The sequence below is a fragment of the Rhinopithecus roxellana genome, chromosome 16 (assembly GCF_007565055.1).
Source record: "Rhinopithecus roxellana isolate Shanxi Qingling chromosome 16, ASM756505v1, whole genome shotgun sequence".
Taxonomy (NCBI): domain Eukaryota; kingdom Metazoa; phylum Chordata; class Mammalia; order Primates; family Cercopithecidae; genus Rhinopithecus; species Rhinopithecus roxellana.
Window position 1 is genome coordinate 44,607,703 of NC_044564.1, and position 14,264 is coordinate 44,621,966.

General features: G+C 37.6%; 1 protein-coding gene across 1 annotated transcript in view; it reads left to right on the top strand.

The window, feature by feature from the left end:
• The window catches only part of TRPM6 (transient receptor potential cation channel subfamily M member 6), a 102,058-nt gene that overhangs the window by 21,071 nt on the left and 66,723 nt on the right, over positions 1 to 14,264 (top strand). Inside the window, exons 9-13 of the mRNA XM_030920436.1 lie at positions 1,470 to 1,562; positions 3,180 to 3,457; positions 4,883 to 5,111; positions 8,474 to 8,626; positions 12,971 to 13,117. Of these exons, the coding sequence (XP_030776296.1) occupies positions 1,470 to 1,562; positions 3,180 to 3,457; positions 4,883 to 5,111; positions 8,474 to 8,626; positions 12,971 to 13,117 (900 nt within the window). The remainder of the gene's footprint in view (positions 1 to 1,469; positions 1,563 to 3,179; positions 3,458 to 4,882; positions 5,112 to 8,473; positions 8,627 to 12,970; positions 13,118 to 14,264) is intronic.

Genomic DNA, 14,264 nt, shown 5'->3' on the forward strand with positions numbered 1-14,264 from the left:
GACGTGAAAGCCCAGCTTAGCTTTCAGAAATGAAAAAGCAAAACAGGAAACCCAAATCTGACACAGAAAAATTATTAAGATTTCAAAGGCATAAGGATACACTTAAGGAGGTATCAGCTACTTCATTTAACTATAATAGACATTGCTGTGAGATCCCCAGTGGCAAGTAGGAGGACTGACTGTGGCGTTGGTGCAGCTCAGTGTGGAGCTTGCTGGGGAAGATCCCTTAGTGCCCTTTCTTCAAATGGCCTGCCAGTATGAAGTCACCCGTTTCTTGGATTGTCTTCCAGTGGAGTGCAGAGTTGATTGTGTGTCATATTAAACTAGATTGTAGTAGTTACAAGCACATGATTTTGGAGTCAGAGACATCTGGCTAGGATTGCCTCTTTAGTTGCTGAGTAATCTTGAACAATAAGCCTAACTTCTCTGTGCATGTTTCCTCATCTATAAATGGGAATAGTAATACTCCTTTTATAAATTTGTCAGAAGGATTACATAAAATAATATATGAAAAATCCATGCTCCTGGTACACAGAGGGTGCAGAGTCATCGTTAGTAATAATGGTCATTATGATAATTACTATAATGACACTATTAATTCTATATTACAATAGTAATAATAATTTGGGTGTTGCCTTTAAAAAGTCTTCACCTCATCATTTCTATGCTCGATTTTTTCAACAAATCAGAAACTGAAATAAAGCAGTTCAAAGCCTATAGTTTGGGTTGGGCATGGTGGCTCACGCCTATAATCCCAAGACTTTGTGAGGCCAAGGCAGGAGGATTGCTTGAGCCCAGGAATTCGAGACCAGCCTGGGCAACACAATGAGACCCAGTCTCTAAATAAATAAATAAATACATTTTAAAAAACAAAGCCTATGGTTTTTATCATATTTTATGTTAGTCCCTTTAAGAATGTTTCTTTTGTTTTTGTTTCTTGTTGATGAAAATTTCATGCTAATGGCAATGAGTTGTGTTGTTGTTGGGCGTGGCCACTGAAGTTCTGGTGGAGATATTAAATAATACCTGAGAAATTCCATAACTTCCTGTCTTAACCTTAACCTTGGAGCTGCTTGTGAATGGGAATTTTTTCTTATCAGAACTGTAAATCTTTACTGCCTATTCTGAACTAGTTCCAGGGAGAGAACATCCATTCATTCTAATGGAATTTCCACATAGTGAAGGAATGCAGATATATAATAGGGAACAAAAGAGTGTGTTCTCTAAGATGTTAGGAAATAACAAAATGCACAATGAGATCATTAGAGGCTCTTGTTGGGTGCTAATCATGGATGAGAGACAGAGGCATGGATATTTGGTAGGACACAACATTATATTTGTTTTTTATTATTGTCTAGAAATAAAATGTTGTGACCACTATAATCTTCTCCCCTCATTTTGTCTTATTTTAAAAATGAAATAATAACATGTGCCAGAGAGTGACCAGCTTTGTTCCAAACCTTTCCCAGCACCGGAGACGCTCCTCAGGAAATAGAAATGAGTCTGCAGAAAGCACGCTGCACTCCCAGTTCATTAGAACTGCACAGCCATACAAATTCACGGTACCATTTACTTGTTTTTTGACTTGAAAAAAAAATGTTTTTTACAACTTGAGACTGTTTCTTCATTTACGTCAAAGAAAGGGAGGTGTAAATAGAGGGACCATTTATAAGTGTCATAAACAGATGGTGCAAGTCAAAAGCATAACACAGCTGTCCAGTACCAACAGTGAGCAGAGGCACAGTGATGCTCTGGACTTGCACTTTAGCCTCTCTTCCGTGTTGCCATCCCTGCTGTGTCTAGACAGTGACTCAGTCAGGTAATCTATGGGATGGTGCTTTAAAAATGTGATCATTAACCCAACACCATACTCTGATGTCCTGTTCCCCAAGGCCAGTTGGATGTGAAGTCTGTTTCCTTCTTTTCCTTCACTTCTCTGTTGCACTGACCTTTTGCATCTTCATTTTTAAATTTTTTCCTTTTTGAGGCTTTCTTGAAATTAACATAAATCTAATATTACAGTATGATAATGATGATGCTGATGAGTGTGTGTGTGTGTACAACATTGTTATTCCTCCTAGTCTCATACTCCTCCAATCCCACTTTACTCTAAGAATAAATGCTTTTGCTCAAGAATTTCCATGCAAATGGTTATTATGTTAGCTGAAAGAGGTTTGCTTTCCATAGCCCCTGGTATGAAAGAGGTATTTCATAAAATTACCATTGGTCATCATCAGTGAACATGAATTCCTTTTATTTATAGAAATAGAGGAAATGGATTATAATTTTTTGCTATGGTCTCTCAAATTAAAAAGAATAATTATTGAATCTTTAGTATTTGCCAGGTATTATACTGAGTGCTTGGTTGAACTTGGAAGGTAGGTGGGGAGGGGAGGATATAACAGTGTCTGAGAAATGGTCTCATCTTCCTCAAAGTCATAACCATAGTGCAGTGTGATGAGCCCAGAGATAGAGACACACAAAATGATATAGGAGTACGTGAGGAGGTAGAGTGGCATGGTGAGTGGGGATTTATCAGGTGGAGAATGGTATTTCATGATCACCTGTTACCGTTGCTGATAAATATAATCAGAATTAAAGGAAAAGAAACTTCAAATCAATCTATTTGAATACATGTTGGCTACACTAGGGATGTTTTCCCAAAGGAAAGATAATGAATCTATTTGCTAAGTGAGGTTAGAGCTTTTTAAAAATACATCATTCTCATGTATCCAATATGTTATTTTGACCCATTTCCTTGAGAAATTAAAAGTTATCATGTAGTCTCTAATTCAGCACTCATCATACTGCACTGTGGTTATTATTTTGAGGAAGATGGAACCATTTCTCAGGTATTGTTATATCTCCCCCTACCCACCCATCTTTCAAATTCATATTAAGCACTCTGGGTATATCCTAAAGAGGTACTGCGTTAAGTTATGCTAAATGACCTTAAGATATATCAGTTCAGGGACTCTGGATCTGTTAAATGCAACAAGAAATAGATTACCTTTTATGGTCTAAATTTTGCTTGCTGGCTTATAGAATCTTATTATTATTTCCATCTCTTTTTCAGTAGTGATTTAAAAAAAATCTGTCAGACACCTGCTGTGTTGAATTAGGTAAAACATCATGCATCTGAGTATTTGAAAACTCATTCCTATTTTATTTTCCAACAGGAAAAGTCTGTAGTCCTTCATAAATCAAGGAAGAAGTCAAAAGAACAAAATGTATCAGATGACCCTGAGTCTACTGGCTTTATTTACCCTTACAGTGACCTGCTGGTTTGGGCTGTGCTGATGAAAAGGCAGAAGATGGCCATGTTCTTCTGGCAGCATGGAGAGGAGGCCACGGTTAAAGCAGTGATTGCATGTATCCTCTACCGGGCAATGGCCCATGAAGCTAAGGAGAGTCACATGGTGGCTGATGCCTCAGAAGAGTTGAAGAATTACTCAAAGTAAGTGTTCTCTCACTTCATACTAAACATCAACACTTCTTAGAATGGTTAGACACTTTTATCTCTCTCATCTTTAAACTTGTAGGACAAATGGACTTACTGCCATGCATTTTATGGACTCTCCTATTAAAAGGGTCTTCAAGTATTCTAAGGAGCTTTGTGAAGTAAAGGAAGGAGAGGTGGCCTTCAAGTCAGGGGACTTGAGTTCTAGTCCAGCTGTTGACTAATTAGACAAGTCAGTTGACCAGATTTCAGGGCTTTAGTTTCCTAACTATGAAATGTTCAATTAATGATTTTGAAGGCTCCCCCTAACTCAGAACTCTTTGATACTAAATTAAAGTAAGACATTGTTTTTTTCATTAAGTATCTCTCAGGAGGAAAAACAAATAAATGCATTTTATTAAAGAACCAGAGAGTAATGGTGGAAAATAGAAGTTAAAAATGCTTTTGGTTTTTAAGTTACTAAAGTGTTACAGTAGTGAAGAAAGAATGAAAACTAGAATCAATGGAAACTAATTTATAATTTTAATTTAAAAAATTCCCAGGCTGGAGGCAGAGGTTGCAGTGAGCTGAGATTGTGCCACTGTACTCCAGCCTGGCGACAGAGCAAGACTCCATCAAAAAAAAAAAAAGAAAAAATTCCCAGGCTGGGTGTAGTGGCTCACACCTGTAATCTCAGCACTTTGGGACACCAAGATGGGAGGAATGATTGAGGCCAGGAGTTCAAGACCAGCCTGGACAACATAGGAAGACCCTGTCTCTACCAAAAAAAAAAAACAAACCCCAAATTCCAGAGAATGACAGGGTCTACCTTTCAGAGGAAACATTCTCCTCGAAAATCACATGAGGGTGTCTCTAGGTCTAGGTCTATAGCTTTCTTAAGTCATGTAGGTATTTTATAAAATCTTTTTTAAAAAAAGTGATTCCATAGCTTTCCTTACTTGCTAGTTGGGTTCTGAATGGTCTTTTTTGTCCAAAAAAACAACAAAACAAAACAAAACAAACAAAAACAAAACTTTATTAGGTCTTATGAGAGAGTCCCAACCAAGCTATGTATAAGCCTATGTATAAGTCCCAAACCAAGCTATGTCCAATAATGTGGAGTGGCTACTCCCCATGAATAGCTCAGGTGTAAATTAAATTCTCTATGCTACAATGTAAACCTCCTAGTTCTGTTCCTACAGGAAAGGGAGAAAAATCCCATTCCTGAGTAGTAATTCCTTTCAAATAGTTTCTGGAAACTAAGATTATTAATCTGCTGTTTGGTGGTGGTGGCTTTTTTTTTTTTTGAAGGAAGCCTTATGATTGATATTTTCTGAGCCTCACATCTAATCTTTTACAATGTTTCTAAATGTTCTCAAATGTTTCTAATAATGCAGCTCTCTCACCTGCCTTTGTTTTCTTCATTGGCCACCTTCATGGCAGACAGTTTGGCCAGCTGGCTCTGGACTTGTTGGAGAAGGCATTCAAGCAGAATGAGCGCATGGCCATGACGCTGTTGACGTATGAACTCAGGGACTGGAGCAATTCGACCTGCCTGAAACTGGCCGTTTCGGGAGGGTTACGACCCTTTGTTTCACATACTTGTACCCAAATGCTACTGACAGACATGTGGATGGGGTGCCTGAAAATGAGGAAAAACTCTTGGTTAAAGGTAAATTTACTTTACTTGCTTTATGGAGTTTAATGTTAGTTTTGTATAAAATTCTGTACTCAAGTTACATTTTCTTCCAGAAGTGTGTCTTCAGGAGAGCCAGTTAGTATCTTTGAGAGCTCCTTTGGAGGTTCTAGCAGGGGAGCGCAGCTGCTCCTATACCCTTGACGGAAGATTGGTCCTCTGTCGAGGATGGTCGTCTTCTGCGACTGAGCGACTGCCGGAGCGCGCAGCTTTGGGAGGGAGGAACATGGAGTGGTGAGACAGGAAGGGGATACCTGCCTAGCCGGCCAGATCAGCCGAATCAACCCTGGCGATCAATGGGGTGACAGATGGCACAGCCAGATCGGCCTCACATGCCGGTTAATATCTTTGATTCTCACAGAAGATCTGGGGTCTTCCCAGAGGAATCTGTGAAGATGACTTTTATCTCCCATGGCCACAGTTTCCTTTTGAATAATGGATATAATTGTACCTGCCCTGTCCACCACAAAGATGAGGGTGGTTAGAAGAAGTTAAAAGCATAGACAAACATATGTAAGATTTCATTATTACTAGTTGCTATTGCCTCTAATAATTACAACAAAAGTAAATTAGACTTTTTAGTGAATTTTTTTTCAGTGTAAGAATACTAACAGATAATAAACTAAATAAAATTAATAACTTCTGTTGTTCTGCTCACCCAGTGTGTGTGTGTGTGTGTGTGTGTGTGTGTGTGTGTGTGTGTGTGGTTTTCTTTTCTTTTCTTTTTTTGAGAAAATAAGTGACTGTTTCATAAGGCTGCCCTCCAATACATTTGTTCACATGACTAACCATCTCAAAATTCTCAGCCTCATCTGTTATCTTAAATTATCAATAATAATTTAGTTGACTGCTAAGGACATTTACCTTTGACATCAAACCTAAGTCTAAAGGCTTTAGGTTATGGCCAAGCTTAAGTAGTACACATACTTATGAACCCAAATAAAATGAGACAAAGAGTGAGTATTAAGAGCTACATAAGTCTGTATTTTATATTTTAATTTTACTTTTCCTGGAGTTCTTAAAAATATGATGTGTCCCAAACATAATGACTATTTTTCCACTGATGAAATTGTAGAAATAAGAGAAATGTCAACCAAAAAGGATCTCGACATAAATCCTTTTAAAGAAAATATCAGAAACAATAATTGTTTTCAGAAGTTCTCCAATGATCTGCTTTGATTGCACCCTTGGAACTGAGGAACTAGAGATGTGAATGGGTTCACCTCTAGCTACATAAGTTCAACGTTCAGGGAGTGAGATAAGATATAGATAGCTGGTAGTTTGAGAAATGATTTTCCTCATGTTTGTGTCCTGTATATACTCCAGTTTACTAGAAATCCTTATTTTTGAGAACTTAATGAATTCTTGTTCTTCATATACTTCATACCAAAAAGAAGACTTAAGTGAAGACTAAATGTTTTACCCCAAAACATAGAGTGAGTTAATAAAAAAGGTTGAGTTATCTACTTAAAGTCTGTAAGCTGCAGTAAATGTTCTTCTGCAGTGTCTAGATCCTACTCTGTCAGTGCTTGGTTGGTGAATTTTAGAAACAGATTTGCAAATAATTGTAAGATGTCCTGGCTAGGCTAATTCCAAGTAGAAAAAGACTGTAGAAAAGCCATATAGAGAGATGTGGATGGGAAAACTCATCTCCATATTATCCCTTAGAGATGGGATACTGATGTTGTTGAATACTATCTCATAAGCCAGTTGTTCTGCAATGGACAAAGGCAACAGAATGTGGGGCCTCTTCAGGAAGTTGACTAGAGATTAATTAGTACAGTATTACCACTGGGCATGGTAACTGCAATTTTTCCAGACCTAGAAGATTGCATGTATTTTGGGTTCTACATCTGGACAAAAAACAAACACACAAATAAAATCCTATTAGAACTGGAGAAAGTCCAGAGAATCTTCACAGGAGATCAAGCTTTAAAACAGGATGACAAAAGATAATTTCATCATGAAAAAAAAAAGGTCGACAAGGATATGGCTTCAGTTTACCGTGCTTAATGATGAATGTCAAATAGGTTAAATCTTCTTTTTGGTCACTGAATACCAGAATACTAAGGCCTACTTTTAGCTTGAAAGAGGTAGTGTTCATCAAGTTGATATCAGAGCATTTATTAAATCTTTTAAACTCTTTACCTTGGAAGACCATACAAGTTGAACTTAAAAATTTTTTTTGAAAAGACTGTTAGTAATTCATGAATAATAGCAATATAATGAAAATAACTTGTGTATATCTGGATCTATACCTTCCTTGGGTTTTACTAGTAGGGAAAAGACACGTGAGGGATGGGAGATGGATCTAACAGAAGGTGATGGTATAGTTTTAGATTCTTGATTTTATAATATCAACAAATTTTAATGTGTTTTATGTGGTAATATGTACTTAATGGCTTTAAAATATTTTTAAGCAGTGTGCTCATTGAAAAATAATACTTGTCACTGCCCTGTCCTGCTGCTGCTAGAGGTAAATAATTACAGTGTAGTATAGATATTTTTAAACTTTTAAATGCATATATATATGCATATAAATAGCTAAGGTTTTTACTTTTATTTTTTAACAAAAATGGGATCACTCTATGTTCTTCTATACAGTTGGCTCTTCATATCCATGGGTTCCACATCTGCAGATTTAATCAACTTCAGATAAAAAATATTTGGAAAAACACCCCCAAATAAATAACAATACATTAAAAGTTATACAAATGAAAAGTCAATACAGTATAACAACTATTTATATAGCATTTACACTGTATTAGGTATTATAAGTAATCTAGAGATGGTTTAAAGTATAGGGTAGGATGTGCACAGGTTATATGGAAATACAACACCGTTTTATACCAGGGACTTGAGCAGCCTTGGATTTTGGTATCCTTGGGGTCGGAGGTCAGGGGTGTCCTGGCACCAATCCGCCTTGGATACCAAGAGATAACTGTAATTTGATTTTTTCACTTAACAATATAGCATGGCTACCTTTTCATTATATTCAATATTGCCTTTGTCTTTTTAATGGTTGCACAGGAGGAAAGGTTATTCCAGACCAGCTGTCCCTCTCTAGATAGACATTTAGGTTGACACCAGTGTTTTGCTTTTACAAATAGTCCTGCAATGAACACTCTTATCCTCAAACGCTTGTACTCATGAGTATTTCTGAGGGAGACACTAAAACTGAAGTTGCTGAGTCAAAAAATTATTTGTAGAAATGGGATGAAAATTGAACTGGGATGAGTCTGGCATTTTCTATACACTGAAATTCTTAATTTCATGATTTGTCTAGTATGTGCTTTTGTAGTCCCTACTACTTTGTTTTGCTTTTTTTTCTTTTACAGATTATTATAAGCATTATTTTACCACCCACCATTTTGACGTTGGAATTTAAAAGCAAAGCTGAGATGTCACATGTTCCCCAGTCCCAGGACTTCCAATTTATGTGGTATTACAGTGACCAGAATGCCAGCAGTTCCAAAGAAAGTGCTTCTGTGGTTAGTGCAAAATCATCATGAACTGAATTTTATTGTATTGACTGCACGCAAACATACACATCCTTAAAGTTTACTTATATAGCCATCTTTTAAACAAAAGTTACATTGCCTCTATTTCAGGCCAGTGATGACAGATGGTCCTGGGGTTATACGTTATTTTAAAATGCCTCTGACTAACCAATCAAGCATTTAGTTCTCTTGTATAATCTTAATCATATTATGCTATGGTCAGGTTTATTATGTACAATAGACCTAATTAACCCCCATATTCGATTAAGCAAAATATCTTATTTCTACTTCAAAGCCAAAATCAAAGATGTGGTTTGGACATAGCTGTATACCAATTTATTAATTCAATGACTCGTTAGTGGCCACTTTACATGTGCTAGACGTTTTGTGGACACTGAATTAATTAAGGCAGATGCAACCTCTTCCACTGCGGGGCTTATAATCAGACAGAGTATCCACAATATTTCACCATTGTTCAATTAAAACACGTATTGAAAAAGCGTTTCGGCCGGGCACGGTGGCTCACACCTGTAATCCCAGCAGTTTGGGAGGCCGAGGTGGGCGGATCACGAGGTCAGGAGATCGAGACCATCCTGGCTAACACGGTGAAACCCCGTCTCTACTAAAAATACAAAAAATTAACTGGGCGTAGTGGTGGGCACCTGTAGTCCCAGCTACTTGGGAGGCTGAGGCAGGAGAGTGGCGTGAACCCGGGAGGTGGAGCTTGCAGTGAGCCGAGATCATGCCACTGCACTCCAGCCTGGGCGACAGAGCGAGACTCCGTCTCAAAAAAAAAAAATAGTGTTTCAAGTTTGTTCATTATAAATGGCTTATAATCATAACAACAATCTTCCTTTTGCCTTTAAATTTAACTTAAGCAGTAATTATTAATAAGCTGCTGTTTTTAGAATTTTTCTAGGCATGGTAGTAAGGGGTGGAGGCAGCACTTTTGATGGGATAGATAAGATTTCATAATACTAATTAAGTCATGCAATTTATTAGCTGAGGAATGTAATTTGCATTGTGTATTGTGGCAGGAAACTGAAGGCAGGTGATGCATAGATGCTCTTTAGAGTGTCACTGTGTTGTCTTCTTGTGGTAATAGTGGGTAATAATGAATATAAAGAAGGCACTTCTGGTAATTGGAGAAGCAAAGCCATTATTCTGGAGCTGAAGCTGTATAGCATCAAATACTGCATTTGCTCACTGAGGTTTTATAAAACTCCTTATTGAAATTTCTACAGGCAGAATAACTTTGCCATGTGAAATTTAGATCTTTTTAGCTGATAACCTCTTGAAAACATGACCTTTGATGACATGAGTTTTCTTAGGACTAAATTATAGTAAGATGGCAGAATGGGTTAATCAACAGCAGAAGAAGACTCTTCCCATTAGGAGTCAGTAGGTGAGGATTAGGGCTTGGTGACAGTTTTATGACTGAGGTGGTGTTTGAGCTTGACTTGAGGATGTGGAGAGGGAAAAGAGCATGTCAGTGGGAAGGAGACTATAAGCAGGGTCAGGGAGTTGGGAAGTGGCAAGGCATATGTAAAGCATCGCAAGTGGTATGGTTCAGCTGGAATCTAGGTTAGGAGGGTTATGTAACAAGCTGGGAGTACTTGTAGGAATGACGAAAGTAGACTAAGGCTAGATCATGTAGACTCTTGTATATCCTGTAAAGGAGTATGATTTTTATTCTGTAGGTTACGGAGAGCCAGTGAATGTGTATGCCAGAGTAGTGAGATGATCTGACTATTAGAGAAATTATTCTGCCTCCAGGGCATAGGATGGTTTAGCAAGAAGACTGGCTGGAAGCAGGGGGAACATAGGCCAGGGTAGCCATCCAGGTAAGAAACAATAAGTCCTGTAACCAGAGTCAGTAGCAATGGACATGGAGAGGAAGAGGGTCTTTTATACAAGGCTGTCTTGAAGGGACACAAGGATAATTGGAGAGGGAGTGGGTTCAGAAGGGGAAAGATGAGCTCGGTCTTAGACAGGTTAATAAATCACAGTGAAATACTAAGAAAGCTGTATAACAAAATCTCTTCTATCAGAGCATCGTTAAGTGGGAAAGATGACTGCAATACAATGCAAAACAGATATGGATTATAGTAGACTTATTGTTGTAGTTACAACTTTAATCTGTGTACCTGCTGGTATCAGATTACAATTAGAAAAAAAGAGTGTGGGATGGTCAGGGGGTGTGGGGGTAAGGGGAGCTATATATATATATATATATATATATATATATATATAATAAAAGTTATTCAAGCCAAACGTTTTTGTCTTTACCTTCTTCTCAGTAAAAAAATATCTGTTATATTCTCAGGTTGTCTTCATCATAGCAACTGGTGTCTTTGAATTCAACTCAGAGACAGGCCCCATCAGCACTTTATAATCCACTCCAAACTGTCAAAAGCAATTAAGAGCTAATGAAACACTCCTAGAGAAATAATAAGAGAGTTATTTAATAATAAAGTCATTACTTAAATTGCTTTCTGGAGTCTTTCTGATGTGGTATTGATGTCATTAAAAGCTCGTAAGTGATGACTTTTCTAATTGGTTTTATGCCATTTTAATTCTAGGCTGGTTCAAACCTGCTAGGAACTGGGCCGATTTCTACATTTCTAAGTCACAATCCCAACCCCACTGCCCAAAGTGAAATAAATGACTGAATAATTAATCAGGCACTGAGGATAACCCATCTAGATGCCCGAGGCCTTAAACATCACATTTTTCTGCAATTATATGGACAGCTCAAGCAAAATTTGATTCATTCCTTGGCTTAAAAAATTTTGCTAATCTTGCAGGTCTGACATTAAAGAGATAACTTTTGTGGCTAGGTTGCAAGAATGGACTAGTTTGAGAGGCAGCAGAGAACATTCCTTTCTTTTAATATTACTTTAAAAAATTAACAAGTACACGTTTCCTATTAAAAAACTAAAATCACCTAGAAATCTATACAGTAGAGTGATGTCGCTTTTGCTTCCTTTTTGCTACCCTTATATTGCTGCTTCTCTAAGGTAGCCAGCCTGTAATTGCTTCTTTTCTTTTTTTTCTTTTTTTTTCTTTTCTTTTCTTTTCTTTTCCTCTCTTCTCTTTTCTTTTCCTTCCTCTTTTGAAAGCTCATTCTATGTGGGTGTTTGTGTAGTCACATTCAGTCATCTCCTGCTCTGCCTTACATATACTCATTGCTAATTCTGTACATGAGTTAATTCCCTTGGACTGACACATACCTTTTGGGTAGTTGATGAAAAATCTGATTCTTTCCCCAGAAAAATGCATGTACAACACAAATACTTGCACATGGTTGCAGGGTGTTCAAGGAACTCTAGAAGCTCAGAAAGCACGTGAACTGCAGGCAAACAGACCCTCTGCTATAAATCGGTGGGGAAGCTATAGAAGGTCAGAATCCTAAAACTAATGCAGTGCGTGAATTTCCTATGGCAAGGAATGGCCATGCATCATCAATGTATGCTCAATTTGTTCTTATGTGTTAAGGAAATCACTGTATTGTTCATTACTTATTTCACAGGGATTTTATGAGTATCCTTAGGTTCCAAAATTTAAAAACATACAAAATTTAGCCAGGTGTGGTGGCAGGTGACTGTAAGCCCAGTTACTTGGGAGGCTGACATACGAGAATCTCTTGAACCTGGGAGGTGGAGGTTGCAGTGAACTGAGACCGCGCCATTGCACTCCAGCCTGGGTGACAAGAGCAAGACTCCATCTCAAAAAAAAAAGGGAGATTGAGAACAGGGACCAATTTTTAAATCCTTAGAACTACTCTTACTTTGAATTTAATTACTACAGAGTCAGCTTGCGTTTCAGAAATACCTCATATGTTTTACCTGGTCAATAATTTATACAATACATACAGTTTTCTCTCCCTTCAAAGGTAAGATTATAATTTGGCATGTGGGTGCCCAATTGTTATTATTATTATTTTTTTGAGACAGAGTCTTGTTCTGTCGCCCAGGCTGGAGTGCGGTGGCATGATCTCAGCTCACTGCAACCTCTGCCTCCCAGGTTCAAGCGATTCTCCTGCCTCAACCTCCCAAGTAGCTGGGATTATAGATATGTGCCACCACACTCGACTCATTTTTGTATTTTTAGTAGAGGCAGGGTTTCTCCATGTTGGCCAGGCTGGTCTCGAACTCCTGACCTCAGGTGATCTGCCCACTTCGGCCTCCCGAAGTGCTGGGATTGCAGGTGTGAGCCACTGTGCCCAGCCAATTAATTTCTAATATATTATCTATGCTATTTTTTGGATGTTCATGCTTGTCACTATTTTAATTAAGCTGCTGACAAGAAAATGATTATTTGTTTATTTTATAGAAAGAGTATGATTTGGAAAGGGGCCATGATGAGAAACTGGATGAAAATCAGCATTTTGGTTTGGAAAGTGGGCTCCAGCACCTTCCATGGACCAGGAAAGTCTATGAGTTCTACAGTGCTCCAATTGTCAAGTTTTGGTTTTATACGGTTGGTCTCATTACAACAATATATGTCAGATGAATGATGGTTGATAGCTAGTGATGAAATTGATAATATGCCTAATTTGCCACTTTGCAATAAAAATGTAGAAACCTAGTTAAAAAAAAGTGAGGGCATGACAAAGTAGGTAGCAAAAAAGACCGGAGGAAGGCAGGGAGAGGTTAGGGTAGAGCTTGCCTACTTTTTGGAGTTTGAGAACAAGCATTTTCTTCTCCCTTTGAGTGCTAAGAGTTAGCACTGTTATTGTGGGAAGATCTAGCTGGCTTTGCCCTACTGGTTAGCGTTGCTTCTGTCTCTAAAAACTCCTAAGCTAGGAATTTCCATGGAAAGAAACACTGGAATATTCTTTTCTTAACAATGTGAGTGTGGTTAAAACTCTCTTGGCGCTCCTATCAGAGTCCCTCAAATATGTTGTTGCACATTCACAAAATGGTAAAACCTCACCGTTTGAAGGGAGACTGAGCATTCAAAGATCTGTAGAACAACCAAATTAACAGCAGTGTTTGTAGAATTAAGCAATAGGTGGGTGGATTCTTAGAAAATCAGCAATTGAATCAGCATTTTCTTCATAGGAATGTGTTATATAGATAGAAAATGATGCAAGTGTTTGTTTTTTTGCCTTCAGTAGTATATGCTTATAAATATATAGAGAAAATGAAATATTTTAGAAGCTGAACTGTGTGAACAAATACTAAATCTATTATGGATAGTAGAATGACAGAGAAAGCATGAACTTTCTTATGCTTTAGATGTGTTGAGTGCTTTTCACATTTATTTCATAGAATTTTCTTTTCTTTTAAGTATTTTTTTCCATGACACAGCCCTCTGGAGATCCTGAGAACATGTGCTCCCATAGCATTTATTTTTCTAATGCTTCTCTATAAATAGCTCATGGCCAAGAGTTTGTACATCTAAAACATTTGAAGTGTGACTATAAAAGGATATTTATCTAAATGTGTTGTATTTCCAAATATTTACCTGGCCAACCACACACTTATTTCCTATACTTATTGAATAAGTACATAGCTGTGTATGATTTTTATCTGTTTCCAAAAATCACATCTGCTTTCAAACAATGAGGTTTTGCTATTTTTGTAACATGCAACAACATATACGAAAGACTCTGACAGGAGTG